At 46.8% G+C, this 18,149-nt stretch overlaps 1 protein-coding gene across 5 annotated transcripts in view; it reads left to right on the forward strand.

The window, feature by feature from the left end:
• Nucleotides 1-18,149, forward strand: part of LOC309501029 (receptor-type tyrosine-protein phosphatase mu) — a 299,591-nt gene that overhangs the window by 238,439 nt on the left and 43,003 nt on the right. For all 5 annotated transcript variants that reach the window (XR_014206757.1, XR_014206758.1, XM_082172944.1 and 2 more), the window contains 2 exons: nucleotides 1,237-1,273; nucleotides 13,976-14,073. Coding sequence is in view for 3 of the 5 variants with exons in the window: in XM_082172944.1 (XP_082029070.1) it covers nucleotides 1,237-1,273; nucleotides 13,976-14,073 (135 nt within the window). In the remaining 2 variants the exon portion in view is untranslated. The remainder of the gene's footprint in view (nucleotides 1-1,236; nucleotides 1,274-13,975; nucleotides 14,074-18,149) is intronic.

Here is an 18,149-nt window from a genome sequence, read left to right on the forward strand (position 1 = left end):
ACAAGACAGAGGTAATACTTATCGGTTCAAAAAACCGCCCACAAAACCTCGCACAATACAACTTTAACATCATAGGATGTCCTGTTACTTTATCCTCTACAGTAAAAGACCTGGGTGTTATACTCGATTGCAACCTGTCTTTTGAAAATCATATTTCATATGTTACAAAAACAGCCTTTTTCCACCTTAGAAACATTGCTAAGCTACGTAATATGCTATCAGTTTCTGATGCAGAAAAGTTAGTTCATGCATTCATGACCTCGAGACTGGATTACTGTAATGCTTTACTAGCTGGTTGTCCTGCATCCTCAATAAACAAGCTACAGTTAGTCCAAAATGCCGCCGCTAGAGTTCTTACTAGATCAAGAAAATATGATCATATAACACCGATTTTATCATCACTGCATTGGTTACCTATAAAGCTCCGTATTAATTACAAGGTATTGCTACTGACTTATAAAGCCCTAAACGGCTTAGCTCCAGTCTATTTAACGGATCTTCTATCACCCTATAATCCATCGCGCTCTTTAAGATCACTAAATTCAAGGCTTTTGGTCATACCTAGGATATCCAGAACCACCAAAGGAGGGAGAGCATTTTCACATTTGGCTCCAAAACTCTGGAATAGTCTTCCTGATACTGTTCGTTGCTCAGACTTGCTCTCCCAGTTTAAAACTAGATTAAAGTCGCATCTCTTCAGCCAGGCATTCATATAATCCTACAGATCAAACTACAATCCGGCCTCTAGCTCATAAATGCCAGAGGAGAACTGGCCCCCGACTGAGCCTGGGTTCTCCCAAGGTTTTTTTTCTCCATTAGGTCACCTGATGGAGTTTTAGGACACCATTAGGTCACCTGATGGAGTTTTAGGACACCATTAGGTCACCTGATGGAGTTTTAGGACACCATTAGGTCACCTGATGGAGTTTTAGGACACCATTAGGTCACCTGATGGAGTTTTAGGACACCATTAGGTCACTTGATGGAGTTTTTCGGTTCCTTGCCACTGTTGCCTTTGGCTTGCTCAGTTGGGGATATTTTGGGGATATTTAATCTAATTTTATCAATCAATAAATTCCTCTTGTAACAAACTTTGTTGTATTATTTTAATTTAATACTGTGAAGCTGCTTTGATACAATCTGTATTGTGAAAAGCGCTATACAAATAAACTTGACTTGACTTTCAATCCTAAAGAGCAGAAGATTGTCATGTGATCATGTGATTCTGTGTTTCAGGGTTATCACAGGCCGAATCACTACATCGCTACACAAGGTAAGAGCCGTGTGTGTGTGTGTGTGTGTGTGTGTGTGTGTGTGTGTGTGTGTGTGTGTGTGTGTGTGTGTGTGTGTGTGTGTGTGTGTGTGTGACGGGTAGGTTTAGGGGTAGGGTTAGTGTAGGGGACAGAATATACAGTTTGTACAGTATAAAAACCATTACGTCTATGGAATGTCCTCACAAGTATTGCAGAACAAACCTGTGTGTGTGTGTGTGTGTGTGTGTGTGTGTGTGTGTGTGTGGAGGCAGATGCACAGAGTCCACTGGGTCTTATTTGGTTAGATTGAGTGTGTGCCCTTCACGTCTCCTGAGCGATTAATCAGGTCTGGCTGAGGTGGGCGGCACACGGGTGGCATGTTGAATAAATGGATTAACAGAAGTGTGTTTGACACTCGTCTAATCTGGCCTGCCGTGTGTGTGTGTGTGTGTGTGTGTGTGTGTGTGTGTGTGTGTGTGTGTGTGTGTGTGTGTGTGTGTGTGTGTGTGTGTGTGTGTGTGTGTGTGTGTGTGTGTGTGTGTGTGTGTGCGTGTGTGTGTGTGTGTGTGTGTGTGTGTGTGTGTGTGTGTGTGTGTGTGCGTGTGTGTGTGTGTGAGGTGTCTCTGATGCCATCTCAATCTGCTGGTGTGGTGTGGGGATTTGCATAATTACCTGTTTATTAGAGCATCGCATGCTGCTCTCCTCTGTGTCTCAATTAAAACACACACACACACACACACACACACATGCACGAGGGCCAAGCGTGTTTCTCTGCATACTAACACACTCTCATCAAATGTCTGTATATTTGTGTAGATATGCAATTAAATCTATATTATATGGAAGGTTGTTTCCACCACAGAATAAAACATTTAAAAAGATCATTGCGTCTTTTATATCTCGCAATTCTGACTTTATTTCTCGCAAGTGCAACTTTATGCCTCGCAATTCTGACATCTTTTCTCTGAAGTGTGAGATATAAAGTCCTATTCTAAGAAGAAAAAAAAAAGACTTTTGAGATGAAAAGTCGCAATTACCTTTTTTATTTTTTATTCTGTGGCGGAAACAAGCTTCCATAGCAGAATATTAATATCAAAAAGTTTTGATAAAAAAGTTTTAAAATGTTTTTGAAAGTAGTCTCTTCTGCTCACCGAAGCTGCATTTATTTGGTTTATTAATACAGTAAAGATTGTGAAATATTATTGTAATGTAAATCATCAGTTTTCTATGTGAATATATAGTAAAGTGTAATTTATTCCTGTGACCAAAGCTCATCATTACTCCAGTCTTCAGTGTCACATGATCCTTCACAAATCATTCTAATATGAGGATTTGATACTCAAGAAACATTTATGATTATTATCAGTGTTGAAAACAGTTAAACTGATACAGTTTATTTTCCAGGATTCTTTGATGAATCGAAAGATCAAAAGAACAGCATTTATTTGAAATAGAATCTTTGTAACGTTATAAATGTCTTTAATGTCACTTTTGATCATTTGTTTTTCTTTCTTAATCCAAATGTTTGAATGGTAATGAATCACAAAAATGTTTCAACATATTTTCAATTGGTTTTCAACATTGATAATAATCATAAATGTTTCTTGTGCATCAAATCATCATGTTAGAATGATTAACTGAAGGATCATCACTTGTGCTGCTTCATATTTGTTTGGTGGAAATACACACAGAATTCCCTCGATCTCTCCATCACGACTTCATTAAACGTGTTTTATCTGTAAATGTGAGGCAGTAACAGGTTTAGCGAAGGATCGGTTTAGACGGATTGAGAGTCGACAGGACCTGAACTTCAGGCCCGATGCATAATTCATAATTCATCCTCTTCGTTCTGAGCTCGACTCGAGAGACAGACTCAGTGTTTCTGTGAGTGAATCGCGGGATCAGAACCGGTCCCGAGTCTCGGGGTCGAGTGTGAGACGCTCAGGGAGAAACCGGGAGAGTTTTACCTCTGTGCTCTTGCAAGAGAATAATGTATGAGCGCTGTCACTGTAGAGAGATCTGACTGGATAAAAGACCATCACTTTCCTCGATGAGAAGAAAAGCTTCCACTTCTGCTGAGAGAGACACTGAAATAATGCTAAATATGAGCCGTTAAAGGAAGAGTGACTTTATATGAGGTGTGGAAAACAGCAGATGTTAATGAGAGCGATAGGATCAGTTTAATACATTAGCCAACAATAACAGCATTTATTGGTCTTAATGTTAATTTTAACAGTTATTGTGTGTGTGTGTGTGTGTGTGTGTGTGTGTGTGTGTGTGTGTGTGTGTGTGTGTGTGTGTGTGTGTGTGTGTGTGTGTGTGTGTGTGTGTGTGAGAGAGAGAGAGAGAGAGAGAGAAGCTCAACTGGACTGACAGCTGCATCTCCAGGTCTCAGCAGAGAACATCACACACACACACACACACACACACACACACACACTGGCAGTAAGTGCAGCTCTGGACTCTCAGTAGCAGCTTGAGTTCACAGTCATTAGATCAATGTAGGAAAACCAGCAGAAATGAGTAAATCAACATTAACTCTCCCTCATTCATTAGTGCTCAAACCTCCAGCATGAAGAACTACATTAATTTCCTCCTCAGTGTTTCTGTCTCGTTTTCCAGCACAAATATCTAAACATTCTTAAATCAAGATACATTTACTGGAGAAGAAGCGAAATTACTGAAGATATTAAGTCAAAAATGCATTAAAAGGAATTGAGTTTGTGCTTAAAATAAGAACAAATATCTGTCAATGGAGTCAGAACAATACTTTTGTTCCCTTTCGAAAGGGAACGAGACACTGCGTCAGAGCGCTAGGGGAACGCCTCAGCGTGACTGATGACTGAAACACTGTATAATCATGACAATCGTATTGGCTGGCGTCAGCCATGACGTCATCCTCTAGCGCGACCAGGAAGTATAAAAGGGGTCATGTCTTCCTCTTTTCGTCTTCAGGGACTGTTTCACTAACACTGTGAGTTACGATTAAGGCTGGAAACTAGCGCTTTAGGAAGTGTGCCGATCCGTGAGAGAGGTTTCTCACACCTGGTGACACTCACAACCTATGTGTGCTTTGTCTGGGTGAAGAGCACGCGCACTCGGTCCTTGAGGGGATGGAGTGCACAAACTGTGAGCGTTTCTCAATGCTCCGTTCTCGTCTGTCTCTCTTCTTGAGGGAGGAGGGACAGTCATCTTTGCCCCTCAGTTCGGGTCCTGCTCGCGCCGAGGCCGAGAGGAGACTCAGATCGTGGGGATCTCAGAGGGAGTTCGCCGACGGGTTTGAGAGAGGAGTGAATCTCTCACACTTGTCGGCAGGTGACGAGAATGCGAGGAATACAATGGCAGTGTTGCAGGCGTGCCAGGCTGACCTGCTGAGGGACCGGGACCAGGGTCAGGGTTTAACCCCAGGCGCGGTGGCTGAGTTGCGCCGCACCACAGACCTGGCTCTCTCGGCCACCAAACAGACGGCTGCCGCAATCGGACGCTCGTTGGCGGCCATGGTGGCCACGGAGAGGCATCTGTGGGTGAACTTGGCAGGCATCGGGGAGAAAGAGAAGGCTTTTCTCCTCGATGCCCCAGTTTCACCCTCTGAGCTTTTCGGGACCTCTGTTGAGGTGGTGGTCGGAGGGTTCAGGGAGGCGAAGGTGCGCTCAGCAACATATAAATCTTGCATACTGCGCCTGTCCGGGCCCACACCCAGACAGCCTGGGGGTCCTGGCCCGTCTCGTTCTGAGGATCGCAGGCGGGGCCAGTGGGACTCAGTTGCCGCTCGTGCCCCTCCTCCTGGCAGGAGTAGGTCAACGAGGCGGCGTGAGTCCAGGAGGAAGAAGCCGGGTGTCAGGGAAGTAGCTTAGGTCAGACGTGAGCGTCCTGGCACAAGCAGAAAATGTGCACACCCTCCTCTTCCTCTTTCCCCCTTCGCCTATAACATCAGGCCCAACGAGCTGGACCGATGATGATAATCCATTCTGACGGTCTGCTACAGGGGCTCTGTCACTACTTGTTCACTGAGTCTCTGGTAGCCCAGATCTGAAGTCGGCTAATATTGGAGAGTACATAAGCATATCCAAATATTGGATAAGCACTCCTAATATTGGAGAGTACATAAGCATATCACTATGATATGAGTGCCTCCCTGTGGGGTTAGAGGCGTGGTTAGGCTTCCTCTCACTCCAAAGAGTTATCTGTTGAGGCCTTGACAGAGTGTCTATAAGTTAGCAGGCAGCCCGGCCCTGCTGCAGGTAGAGGTAGATAAGGGGTCACTCTCTTAAATGGCTTCGCCTCTCGGCTCTGAGCTAGCCTGGGTTTACCCATGCTGCCTTGAGCGCAGCGCGATTTTACTCACGCTGCTAGGCAGCCTGGACACCATGGACTAGATTTTCCCCTCAAAAAGGGAACCAATCACAGAACGGGGAGGGAGCAACAAGACGATGACGACGTCTATGTGACACACCGAATCAGTTTGTTTATATCTATGGATCTAAAATGGCATCAGACGCAAAGTTACCTTTCGATGCAGCCTTAGATAATGTTCTAAGTAGTTTAGGACGCAAGTTTATTTCGTCTTCTTCCTCGTCAAATTTCTGTCATTCTACATACGTCATCTGGTATAATTGAAACGATTGGCTATGAGCTACGTACAGGCGCATTTGATAGACATTCGTAGCGTCCAATAAACGGCTCTGGGCATTCGTAAACCACGCCTCAAATACGAGAAAATTAACATGTGGTTCCCAGACCACGTCTCAATGAGACGAGGTCTGACGTTAGCCAGGCTAGCTCTGAGCTGGATTTATCTAACATAGTTGTTTTATCACAAATAGAAACCTAGTTTAAGACTTGAGTATGGCAGGCCTCCATATATAAATAATTCATTACATTTATATAGCGCTTTTCTCTTTACTCAAACCGCTTTACATAGAAGGGGGGATCTCCTCAACCACCACCGATGATGCGACGGCAGCCATATTGCGCCAGAACGCCCACCACACACCAGCTTATTGGTGGAGAGGAGACAAGAGTGATAAAGCCAATGAGTACATGGGGATGATTAGGAGGCCATGATGGACAGAGGCCACTGGGCAAATTTGGCCAGGATGCTGGGGAAATCTTTTTTCCTAGTCTTTTTCGAAGGACATCCTGGGATTTTTAATGACCACAGAGAGTCAGGACCTCGGTTTAACGTCTCATCCGAAGGACGGTGCTCTTTGGCAGTATAGTGTCCCCGTCACTACACTGGGGCATTAGGACCCACACAGACCACAGGGTGAGCAACCCCTGCTGGCCTTTCTAACACTTCTTCCAGCAACCTGGTTTCCTCAGGAGAGATCTCCCATCCAGGTACTAACCAGGCTCAACCCTGCTTTGCTTCAGTGGGCAACCAGTCTTGGGCTACAGGGTGACATGCCTGCTGGCCAAAGCAGCTCGGTAGAGCGTGAAAAGGGGTTCTTCCTCATATCATGAGTAGCTCTTAGACCTGTCGCTCCCTGAGCTCTGTGTTGACGTTTTGGAAACCTCGGTGTCCAATAGATCTGTGGTGAGTCTGGCAGGCCCCTCTTCCTTTAGAGTCATCTTGCTGAGGCCTCCAGGCGAGCAGCCTCTCAGGGACAGATGGAGGAGCAGTCTCTCTCTCTAAAGGAGAGCGGTTTAGGCCCCCTCGCTCCCTGAGCACTGTATCTGTCCTCTAGCATGTGTTAGGCCTCCTCTCCTTCGAGAGTCATCCTGCTGAGGCCTCCATGCAGTACAGAAAAAGGGCTCTCTCAATAACGGAGAGTTGTTCTTAGGCCCTTCACTGTCTGAACTCTGCACTATGAATTTTTGACACTATGAGAATAAGCTCTAGAGACCACGTTGGTGTAAGTGTGGCAGGCCTCCTCTGCTCTTAGAGTCATCCTGCTGAGGACTCCGCTTCCCATAGCACTGCGGAGGAGCGATCATCTCTGACTCGAGACTGTGGTTGAGTAATGAAAAACCTAAACAGGTTGTTGGCTTCAGCATTAAGCATGATAGCCTCCCTGGTGTGGGGGTTGACACTGGTCCCCCCCGAAAGTAGCAGGCTAGGTCCCATAGGCTCTGGGCCGAAGTCCCTTAAAGGAACCCCCCTCTAAAGTCGGGCTGTGGTATCCATGCCCTTGAGCTGGCTCTGGGTCAAGTCCTTCGTGTGAAAGCACGAAGTTACTCCCTCGCTTAGCATGAAGCTCGGGCAGTGGCCGTAGGGAGTAGTGCTACTGACAGCCTGACGTGTAAGTAGTACGGGGTTCTGACTTTGAGTTAAATGTGTTTGTGTTTGTAACAGCCATAGTTGCTAAAGCATCCCCTCAGCATGGCAGCGTGGGTAGATCGTTCCCCTAGCGCTCTGACGCAGTGCAAGTTCCCTTTCGAAAGGGAACGTCTCTGGTTACGACTGTAACCTTGTTCCCTGAGAACAGGGAACTCGCACTGCGTCTCGTCACCATGCGTCTGGTCTGCTTGCACAGTCCCTTCAGATGAAGAAGAGGATGACATGTTCTCTAGGTTCTCTTTTATACTTCCGGGTCGCGCTAGAGGTTGACGTCATGGCTAACGCCGGCCAATACGATTGTCGTGATTATACAATGTTTAAGTTGTCAGTCATGCTGAGGCGTTCCCCTAGCGCTTGACGCAGTGTCTCGTTCCCTGTTCTCAGGGAACATAAGTTACAGTCGTAACCTGAGACGTTTTCAATTTGAATTAAGTTTATTTGTGTTCTTATTGTTAGGAAGAACATGTTTTACATGTGTAATGCAGTCTTTGTGCTCCAGACATGAATGATTCCTCAAATTATGTTTGGTATTTTACTAAGTGTGTGTGTGTGTGTGTGTGTGTGTGTGTGTGTGTGTGTGTGTGTGTGTGTGTGTGTGTTTGTGTGTGTGTCACTACCATGTAATATTAATGAGCACACAGAGACTTTGTCTATCAGTGGGTTTTATATTATGCTGGTTGTAGGAGAATTCAGCAGCACAGACACACACACACACACACACACACACACATCAGATGAAAAATAGTGGGTTTCCAGAAATGACTGTCAGCATCTCTTGACAGCTGAAGTTTGTGATACGGATGTGTGTGCAGTTTTTCCCCCTTTTTGGCAGAATCTTCAGACTTCAGCATAAAGTTTTCTCTTGTTTTGTTTTTTTTTCTTTCCTTTTTTGCTGAAACTTCTCCAGGAAGTTTTTGTAGCACATTTGTTTTTCCTGGAAATTTGCAGTTAAAGATATTGGGGGAATGAAGCACCAGGTGCACGTCGAGCGTTCGCTGTTGGTCATTATGAGGGTGGTGTGTGTAAAAGTCTCAGAGAAGCACCTGCTGTTATTGCTTTATTATTAGTGTTTTTAGTTATTGTTATCAGTCTGATCTGATAATATTACAATCTGATAATATCAGGTCTTATTTTTCACTGATGTTCTTCCTCAGTGTTTTTGTTGTGTTTTCCAGTACGAGTATCTAAACATCATTTGAGATGTGTGTCATTTGTCATTGTGTGTGTGTGTGTGTGTGTGTGTGTGTGTGTGTGTGTGTGTGTGTGTGTGTGTGTGTGTGTGTGTGTGTGTGTGTGTGTGTGTGTGTGTGTGTGTGTGTGTGTGTGTGTGCGTGAGTGAGCGACTGAGTGAGTGAGTGTGTATGTGTGCGTGCGTGCGTTTTTTGCCAGTATTTTTGTCTTGTCTTCCAGTAGGACTATTTAAACATCATGTGAGATGTGTTGGTCAGTAGGTGGCGCTGTCCTCGGTCGGCTCAGACGCTCCTCTAGCGGTTCTCCGTCAGGAATCGGTTCTGTTCGCTCCTCTGAAGCTCACAGGGGGTTCTCACTCAGTTCTCATGATCATCTCACAGAGAATTTACTCAGTTCTCTCTGAGTTCTCACAGGGTTCTCACTGAGTTCTCACAGGGTTCTCACTGTGTTCTCACTGAGTTCTCACAGGGTTCTCACTGTGTTCTCACAGGGTTCTCACTGAGTTCTCACAGGGTTCTCACTGAGTTCTCACTGAGTTCTTACAGGGTTCTCACTGTGTTCTCACTGAGTTCTTACAGGGTTCTCACTGAGTTCTCACAGGGTTCTTACTGAGTTCTCACAGGGTTCTTACTGAGTTCTCACAGGGTTCTCACTGAGTTCTTACAGGGTTCTCACTGAGTTCTCACAGGGTTCTCACTGTGTTCTCACTTACCCCTTTTCCACCAAGGCAGAACTGGTGCTGGTTCGGAGCCAGAGCCTAGTTTCAAATCGGTTCTTTGTTTTTCCACCGCCAAAGCACCAGCTCCGAACCAGTAAAACTGGTTCTTAAGTAGCACCAAATCATTGCAGGGTCTAGAACGGAGCCAAGAAAGAACCGCTTGCGTCAGAGGCTGGGGGCGGGGTTACCGTGGCCAACAAGACTGAAGAGAAACTTGTGACCGCCATTTTTAAATAGCAGCTAGTCGAGCTAATAGCAGCTCGATTATAATATCCGTCTATGTAAGTTACGGCGAGCTGCACGAACGCGTTGGATTCGCCGTGTTTGGATGCCGATTTATTTTCGCAAACCCATGAGCATCCATAGTAACGCAACGTCTATTATTGTTGATGCCTTGTTCGAGATGCATCGGAGCAGCGTGGACCGATCAGAGCTGCGGGAGTGTTTGGAGATCATACGACTCCTTGTGCTTTTTGATCGCTTTGATTTCATGTGCTGATCGTTCTGCGAGAAGCCGATGCATCTCGAACAAGTCTGGTGTGTTTGTGTTTGGCGCTGCCGTACTAGCGTTGCTGGGCAACGTGATACGTATGCAGTGACGTAAGATATAGCTCTGTTGTGGCTCTCTGGCCGGTGGAAACGCAAACCGGTTCTTAGTAAGCTCGTCAGTCGAACCAACTCCGAACTGGCAATAGCTCTAGCTCTGAACCAGCACCCGGTTCTTGTTGGTGGAAAAGGGGTAACTGAGTTCTCACTGAGTTCTTACAGGGTTCTCACTGAGTTCTCACTGGGTTCTCACTGAGTTCTTACAGGGTTCTCACTGAGTTCTCACAGGGTTCTCACTGTGTTCTCACTGTGTTCTCACTGAGTTCTTACAGGGTTCTCACTGTGTTCTCACTGAGTTCTTACAGGGTTCTCACTGAGTTCTTACAGGGTTCTCACTGTGTTCTTACAGGGTTCTCACTGAGTTCTCACAGGGTTCTTACTGAGTTCTCACAGGGTTCTCACTGAGTTCTTACAGGGTTCTCACTGAGTTCTCACAGGGTTCTCACTGTGTTCTCACTGAGTTCTCACTTACCCCTTTTCCACCAAGGCAGAGCTGGTGCTGGTTCGGAGCTAGAGCCTAGTTTCAAATCGGTTCTTTGTTTTTCCACCGCCAAAGCACCAGCTCCGAACCAGAAAAACTGGTTCTTAAGTAGCACCAAATCATTGCAGGGTCTAGAACGGAGCCAAGAAAGAACCGCTTGCGTCAGAGGCTGGGGGCGGGGTTACCGTGGCCAACAAGACTGAAGAGAAACTTGTGACCGCCATTTTTAAATAGCAGCTAGTCGAGCTAATAGCAGCTCGATTATAATATCCGTCTATGTAAGTTACGGCGAGCTGCACGAACGCGTTGGATTCGCCGTGTTTGGATGCCGATTTATTTTCGCAAACCCATGAGCATCCATAGTAACGCAACGTCTATTATTGTTGATGCCTTGTTCGAGATGCATCGGAGCAGCGTGGACCGATCAGAGCTGCGGGAGTGTTTGGAGATCATACGACTCCTTGTGCTTTTTGATCGCTTTGATTTCATGTGCTGATCGTTCTGCGAGAAGCCGATGCATCTCGAACAAGTCTGGTGTGTTTGTGTTTGGCGCTGCCGTACTAGCGTTGCTGGGCAACGTGATACGTATGCAGTGACGTAAGATATAGCTCTGTTGTGGCTCTCTGGCCGGTGGAAACGCAAACCGGTTCTTAGTAAGCTCGTCAGTCGAACCAACTCCGAACTGGCAATAGCTCTAGCTCTGAACCAGCACCCGGTTCTTGTTGGTGGAAAAGGGGTAACTGAGTTCTCACTGAGTTCTTACAGGGTTCTCACTGAGTTCTCACTGGGTTCTCACTGAGTTCTTACAGGGTTCTCACTGAGTTCTCACAGGGTTCTCACTGTGTTCTCACTGTGTTCTCACTGAGTTCTTACAGGGTTCTCACTGTGTTCTCACTGAGTTCTTACAGGGTTCTCACTGAGTTCTTACAGGGTTCTCACTGTGTTCTTACAGGGTTCTCACTGAGTTCTCACAGGGTTCTTACTGAGTTCTCACAGGGTTCTCACTGAGTTCTTACAGGGTTCTCACTGAGTTCTCACAGGGTTCTCACTGTGTTCTCACTGAGTTCTCACTTACCCCTTTTCCACCAAGGCAGAGCTGGTGCTGGTTCGGAGCTAGAGCCTAGTTTCAAATCGGTTCTTTGTTTTTCCACCGCCAAAGCACCAGCTCCGAACCAGAAAAACTGGTTCTTAAGTAGCACCAAATCATTGCAGGGTCTAGAACGGAGCCAAGAAAGAACCGCTTGCGTCAGAGGCTGGGGGCGGGGTTACCGTGGCCAACAAGACTGAAGGGAAACTTGTGACCGCCATTTTTAAATAGCAGCTAGTCGCGCTAATAGCAGCTCGATTATAATATCCGTCTATGTAAGTTACGGCGAGCTGCACGAACGCGTTGGATTCGCCGTGTTTGGATGCCGATTTATTTTCGCAAACCCATGAGCATCCATAGTAACGCAACGTCTATTATTGTTGATGTCTTGTTCGAGATGCATCGGAGCAGCGTGGACCGATCAGAGCTGCGGGAGTGTTTGGAGATCATACGACTCCTTGTGCTTTTTGATCGCTTTCGCAGTGCTTTGATTTCATGTGCTGATCGTTCTGCGAGAAGCCGATGCATCTCGAACAAGTCTGGTGTGTTTGTGTTTGGCGCTGCCGGACTAGCGTTGCTGGGCAACATGATACGTATGCAGTGACGTAATATATAGCTCTGTTGTGGCTCTCTGGCCGGTGGAAACGCAAACCGGTTCTTAGTAAGCTCGTCAGTCGAACCAACTCCGAACTGGCAATAGCTCTAGCTCTGAACCAGCACCCGGTTCTTGTTGGTGGAAAAGGGGTAACTGAGTTCTTACAGGGTTCTCACTGTGTTCTCACTGAGTTCTTACAGGGTTCTCACTGAGTTCTCACAGGGTTCTTACTGAGTTCTCACTGAGTTCTTACAGGGTTCTCACTTACCCCTTTTCCACCAAGGCAGAGCTGGTGCTGGTTCGGAGCCAGAGCCTAGTTTCAAATCGGTTCTTTGTTTTCCCACCGCCAAAGCACCAGCTCCGAACCAGTAAAACTGGTTCTTAAGTAGCACCAAATCATTGCAGGGTCTAGAACGGAGCCAAGAAAGAACCGCTTGCGTCAGAGGCTGGGGGCGGGGTTACCGTGGCCAACAAGACTGAAGAGAAACTTGTGACCGCCATTTTTAAATAGCAGCTAGTCGAGCTAATAGCAGCTCGATTATAATATCCGTCTATGTAAGTTACGGCGAGCTGCACGAACGCGTTGGATTCGCCGTGTTTGGATGCCGATTTATTTTTGCAAACCCATGAGCATCCATAGTAACGCAACGTCTATTATTGTTGATGCCTTATTCGAGATGCATCGGAGCAGCGTGGACCGATCAGAGCTGCGGGAGTGTTTGGAGATCATACGACTCCTTGTGCTTTTTGATCGCTTTCGCAGTGCTTTGATTTCATGTGCTGATCGTTCTGCGAGAAGCCGATGCATCTCGAACAAGTCTGGTGTGTTTGTGTTTGGCGCTGCCGCACTAGCTTTGCTGGGCAACATGATACGTATGCAGTGACGTAAGATATAGCTCTGTTGTGGCTCTCTGGCCGGTGGAAACGCAAACCGGTTCGTCAGTCGAACCAACTCCGAACTGGCAATAGCTCTAGCTCTGAACCAGCACCCGGTTCTTGTTGGTGGAAAAGGGGTAACTGAGTTCTCACTGAGTTCTTACTGAGTTCTCACAGGGTTCTCACTGAGTTCTCACTGAGTTCTTACAGGGTTCTCAGTGAGTTCTCTGTTCCCTTCATGTGGTGTGTTTTAGCATGCGCTGCTGGTAAACGCTGCAGACGAGTGTGTGTGTTCTGGCATTACAGACCCACTCAGCAGATGTCCTGCTCGCCTCCCATCATTCCCATCATCCCCAGAGGCTCGTGGGCATCAGTGTGGGAGCAGGGAAGACATTTGAGCCGCGAGAAACACGCGGTTACCGTTACAAACTGATGAACATGTAGACGCTTGAACAGAGTGTGAATGAGAGAAAGAGCTCGTTTCTGCTCTTATCTTCAGATTTGGGTTCCGTGACGCTTGACATAAAGATAATAAATGATCAGTGTTCTTGACAATATACACTACAGCTCAATGTGCTTGAATTTGTTTATTTGATCCAAATTTCTGTAAGAACAGTGAAATATTATTGTAATGTAAATCATCAGTTTTCTATGTGAATATATAATAAAGTGTAATTTATTCCTGTGATCAAAGCTGAATTTTCAGCATCATTACTCCAGTCTTCAGTGTCACATGATCCTTCACAAATCATTCTAATATGATGATTTGATGCTCAAGATACATTTATGATTATTATCAGTGTTGAAAACAGTTGGGTAACATGTGGAAACATTTTTGTGAGGCATTACCACTGATAAATGTTCTGATTGTGTGTGTGTTTTCCGCAGGACCGATGCAGGAGACCGCCATTGACTTCTGGAGGATGGTGTGGCAGGAGAACACGGCAACCATCGTCATGGTGACCAACCTGGTGGAAGTTGGCAGGGTGAGTGTGTGTGTGTGTGTGTGTGTGTGTGTGTGTGTGTGTGTGTGTGTGTGTGTGTGTGTGTGTGTGTGTGTGTGTGTGTGTGTGTGTGTGTGTGTGTGTGTGTGTGTGTGTGTGTGTGTGTGTGTCTAGAGTTCAGATCGACTCCCTCAGGATCACTTGCTGAGTAAATGATGTGTTCTGGGCTTCATCAATGTGAACTGGCCAGAAACTAATCAATGGATCTCATTATCAGACAGACTGAGAAACGTGTGATAGAAATCTATCTATCCATCCATCCATCCAATAATAAAACATTTATGTAATGCTGTCAATGCATCTACATATTTCAACATTGAATAGTCTGAAAGATCTTGTAAACAGACTCATTTATAAAGAAATCAGCTTATTTATAGACATTATAACAGTTAATTTAATTATTGTTAAAGTTCAACATGTTTAAAAGTAGAACTGCATCAGTTCAGAACAAACTTCATCTTTACATCGAGAGTCACGCCTGGATCGGACCGTCTGACAGCTCTCTGATTTACAGTCGAGTTTTGCTGAAGTTTTCTTCCCAAAAAATTAAATACTAAAAGATGAGCATCTAAAATCAGATATTATAAAGTGGAATAAAATCAATACATTTGTTAATCCTAGTAATCCATGTTTGTGTAAAGCATCCGAGCGTTTGAGAGATGAACAGATGAACAGATGAGTGGAGCCGCGGGCGTGTGTTATACGAGCCTCATCTAATGTGGGCGGCGGCTTCCCCACGGACACCCATAAACACACATCTGTGTCCACGCGCAACTCAGGGGCATTCTGGGAGATCTGTGGAAGATTAGATGAACGCTACAGGGCGGAGAGAGGGAGGGAGAGAGAGAGAGAGGGGGGGGGGGGGGGGAGGAGAGAGAGAGAGAGAGCAGGTTTGTGTCCTGATGAATTAAATAGTTTTGCTGAAGACAAAACACAGAGACAAGTCTATCTGTCCATCCTTCCTTCCTCCCTCCCTCCCTCCCTTCCTTACTTCCTTCCTTCCTTCCTTCCTTCCTTCCTTCCTCCCTCCCTTCCTTCCTTCCTTCCTTCCTTCCTTCCTCCCTCCCTTCCTTCCTTCCATCCTTCCTTCCTTCCTTCCTTACTCCCTTCCTTCCTCCCTTTCTTACTTCCTTCCTTTCTTCCTCCCTCCTTTCCTTCCTCCCTTCCTTCCTTCCTTATTTCCTTCCTTCCATCCTTCCTTTCTTCCTTTCTTCCTCCCTTCCTTCCTCCCTCCCTTCCTTCCTTCCTAACTTCATTCCTTCCTTCCTTACTCCCTTCCTTCCTCCCTTTCTTACTTCCTTCCTTTCTTCCTCCCTCCTTTCCTTCCTCCCTTCCTTCCTTCCTTATTTCCTTCCTTCCATCCTTCCTTTCTTCCTTTCTTCCTCCCTTCCTTCCTCCCTCCCTTCCTTCCTTCCTTCCTTCCTTCCTTCCTTATTTCCTTCCTTCCTCCCTCCCCCCTCCCTTCCTTCCTTCCTCCCTTCCTTTCTTCCTTCCTTCCTTCCTTCCTTCCTCCCTTTCTTCCTTCCTTCCTTCCTCGCTTCCTCACTCCCTTTCTTCCTTCCTAACTTCATTCCTCCTTCCTCCCTTCCTTCCTTCCTCCCTCCCTTCCTTCCTTCGTCCCTTCCTTCCTTCCTTCCTTCCTTATTTCCTTCCTCCCTTCCTTCCTTCCTTCCTTCCTTCCATCCTTCCTTCCTCCCTTTCTTCCTTCCTTCCTTCCTTTCTTCCTCCCTCCCTTTCTTCCTTCCTAACTTCATTCCTCCTTCCTCCCTTCCTTATTTCCTTCCTTCCTTCCGTCCGTCCTCCCTCCCTTCCTTCTTTACTTCCTTCCTTCCTTCCTTCCTCCCTTCCTCCCTTCCTTATTTCCTTCCTTCCGTCCGTCCTCCCTCCCTTCCTTCTTTACTTCCTTCCTTCCTTCCTTCCTTCCTTCCTCCCATTCTTCCTCCCTTCCTCCCATTCTTCCTCCCTTCCTAACTTCATTCCTTCCTTCCTTCCTTCCTTCATTCATTCATTCCTTACTTTCTTCCTTCCTTCCTCCCTTTCTTCCTTCCTTCCTTCTTCCCTTCCTTCCTCCCTTCCTTCCTTCCTTCCTCCTTCCTTCCTTCCTTCCTCCCTTCCTAACTTCATTCCTTACTTACTTCCTTCATTCCTTTCTTTCTTCCTTCCTCCCTTTCTTCCTTCCTTCCTTCCTTCTTCCCTTCCTCCCTTCCTTCCTTCCTTCCTCCCTTCCTTCCTTCCTTCCTTACTCCCTTCCTCACTTCCTTCCTTCCTTCCTCACTCCCTTCTTCCCTTCCTTCCTTCCTTCCTTCCTCCCTTCCTTCCTTCCTTCCTTACTTCCTCCCTTCCTCACTTCCTTCCTTCCTTCCTTTCTTCCTCCCTCCCTTTCTTCCTTCCTAACTTCATTCCTCCTTCCTCCCTTCCTTCCTTCCTTCCTTCCTTCCTTCCTCCCTTCCTCCCTCCCTCCCTTCCTTCCTTCCTTCCTTCCTTCCTCCCTTCCTCCCTTCCTCCCTCCCTTCCTTCCTTCCGTCCTCCCTCCCTCCCTCCCTCCCTTCCTTCTTTACTTCCTTCATTCCTTCCTTCCTTCCTCCTTCCTCCCATTCTTCTTCCCTTCCTCCCTCCCTTCCTTCCTCCCTTCCTTCCTTCATTCCTTCCTCCTTCCTTCCTTCCTTCCTCCCTTCCTTCCTTCCTTATTTCCTTCCTTCCATCCTTCCTTTCTTCCTTTCTTCCTCCCTTCCTTCCTCCCTCCCTTCCTTCCTTCCTTATTTCCTTCCTTCCTTCCTCCCTCCCCCTCCCTTCCTTCCTCCCTTCCTTTCTTCCTTCCTTCCTTCCTTCCTTCCTTCCTCCCTTTCTTCCTTCCTTCCTTCCTCGCTTCCTCACTCCCTTTCTTCCTTCCTAACTTCATTCCTCCTTCCTCCCTTCCTTCCTTCCTCCCTTCCTTCCTTCGTCCCTTCCTTCCTTCCTTCCTTCCTTCCTTATTTCCTTCCTCCCTTCCTTCCTTCCTTCCATCCTTCCTTCCTTCCTCCCTTTCTTCCTTCCTTCCTTCCTTCCTTTCTTCCTCCCTCCCTTTCTTCCTTCCTAACTTCATTCCTCCTTCCTCCCTTCCTTATTTCTTTCCTTCCTTCCGTCCGTCCTCCCTCCCTTCCTTCTTTACTTCCTTCCTTCCTTCCTCCCTTCCTCCCTTCCTTATTTCCTTCCTTCCATCCGTCCTCCCTCCCTTCATTCATTCATTCCTTACTTTCTTCCTTCCTTCCTCCCTTTCTTCCTTCCTTCCTTCTTCCCTTCCTTCCTCCCTTCCTTCCTTCCTTCCTCCCTTCCTAACTTCATTCCTTACTTACTTCCTTCATTCCTTTCTTTCTTCCTTCCTCCCTTTCTTCCTTCCTTCCTTCTTCCCTTCCTCCCTTCCTTCCTTCCTTCCTCCCTTCCTTCCTTCCTTCCTTCCTTCCTTCCTTCCTTACTCCCTTCCTCACTTCCTTCCTTCCTTCCTCACTCCCTTCTTCCCTTCCTTCCTTCCTTCCTTCCTTCCTCCTTCCTCCCTCCCTTTCTCCCTTTCTCCCTTCTTCCCTTCCTTCCTTCTTTCCTTCCTTCCTTCCTTCCTTCATTCCTCCCTTCCTCCCTTCCTTCCTTCCCTCCTCCCTTCCTTCCCTCCTCCCTTCCTTCCTCCCTTCCTCCCTCCCTCCCTTCCTTCCTTCCTTCCTCCCTTCCTTCTTCCCTTCTTCCCTTCCTCTCTTCCTTCCTTCCTTCCTTCCTCCCTTCTTCCCTTCCTTCCTTCCTTCCTTCCTTCCGTCCTCCCTCCCTTCCTTCCTTCTTCCCTTCTTCCCTTCCTTCCTTCCTGCCTTCCCACTTCCCATTCACTTGGTCAAAGCTTGTTTCAATGCTCTACTGCTTTTGATCAATTTAATGCATCCTTGACAGGGGTGGTGGCGCAATGGATAAGACACATGCCTTTGGTGTGAGAGACCCGGGTTCGAATCCACTGTGAGACACCAATGTGTCCCTGAGCAAGACACTTAACCCCTAGTTGCTCCAGAGGCGTGCGACCTCTGACATATATAGCAATTGTA

This window comes from Leuciscus leuciscus, assembly GCF_965113295.1.
Source record: "Leuciscus leuciscus genome assembly, chromosome: 6".
Lineage (NCBI taxonomy): Eukaryota > Metazoa > Chordata > Actinopteri > Cypriniformes > Leuciscidae > Leuciscus > Leuciscus leuciscus.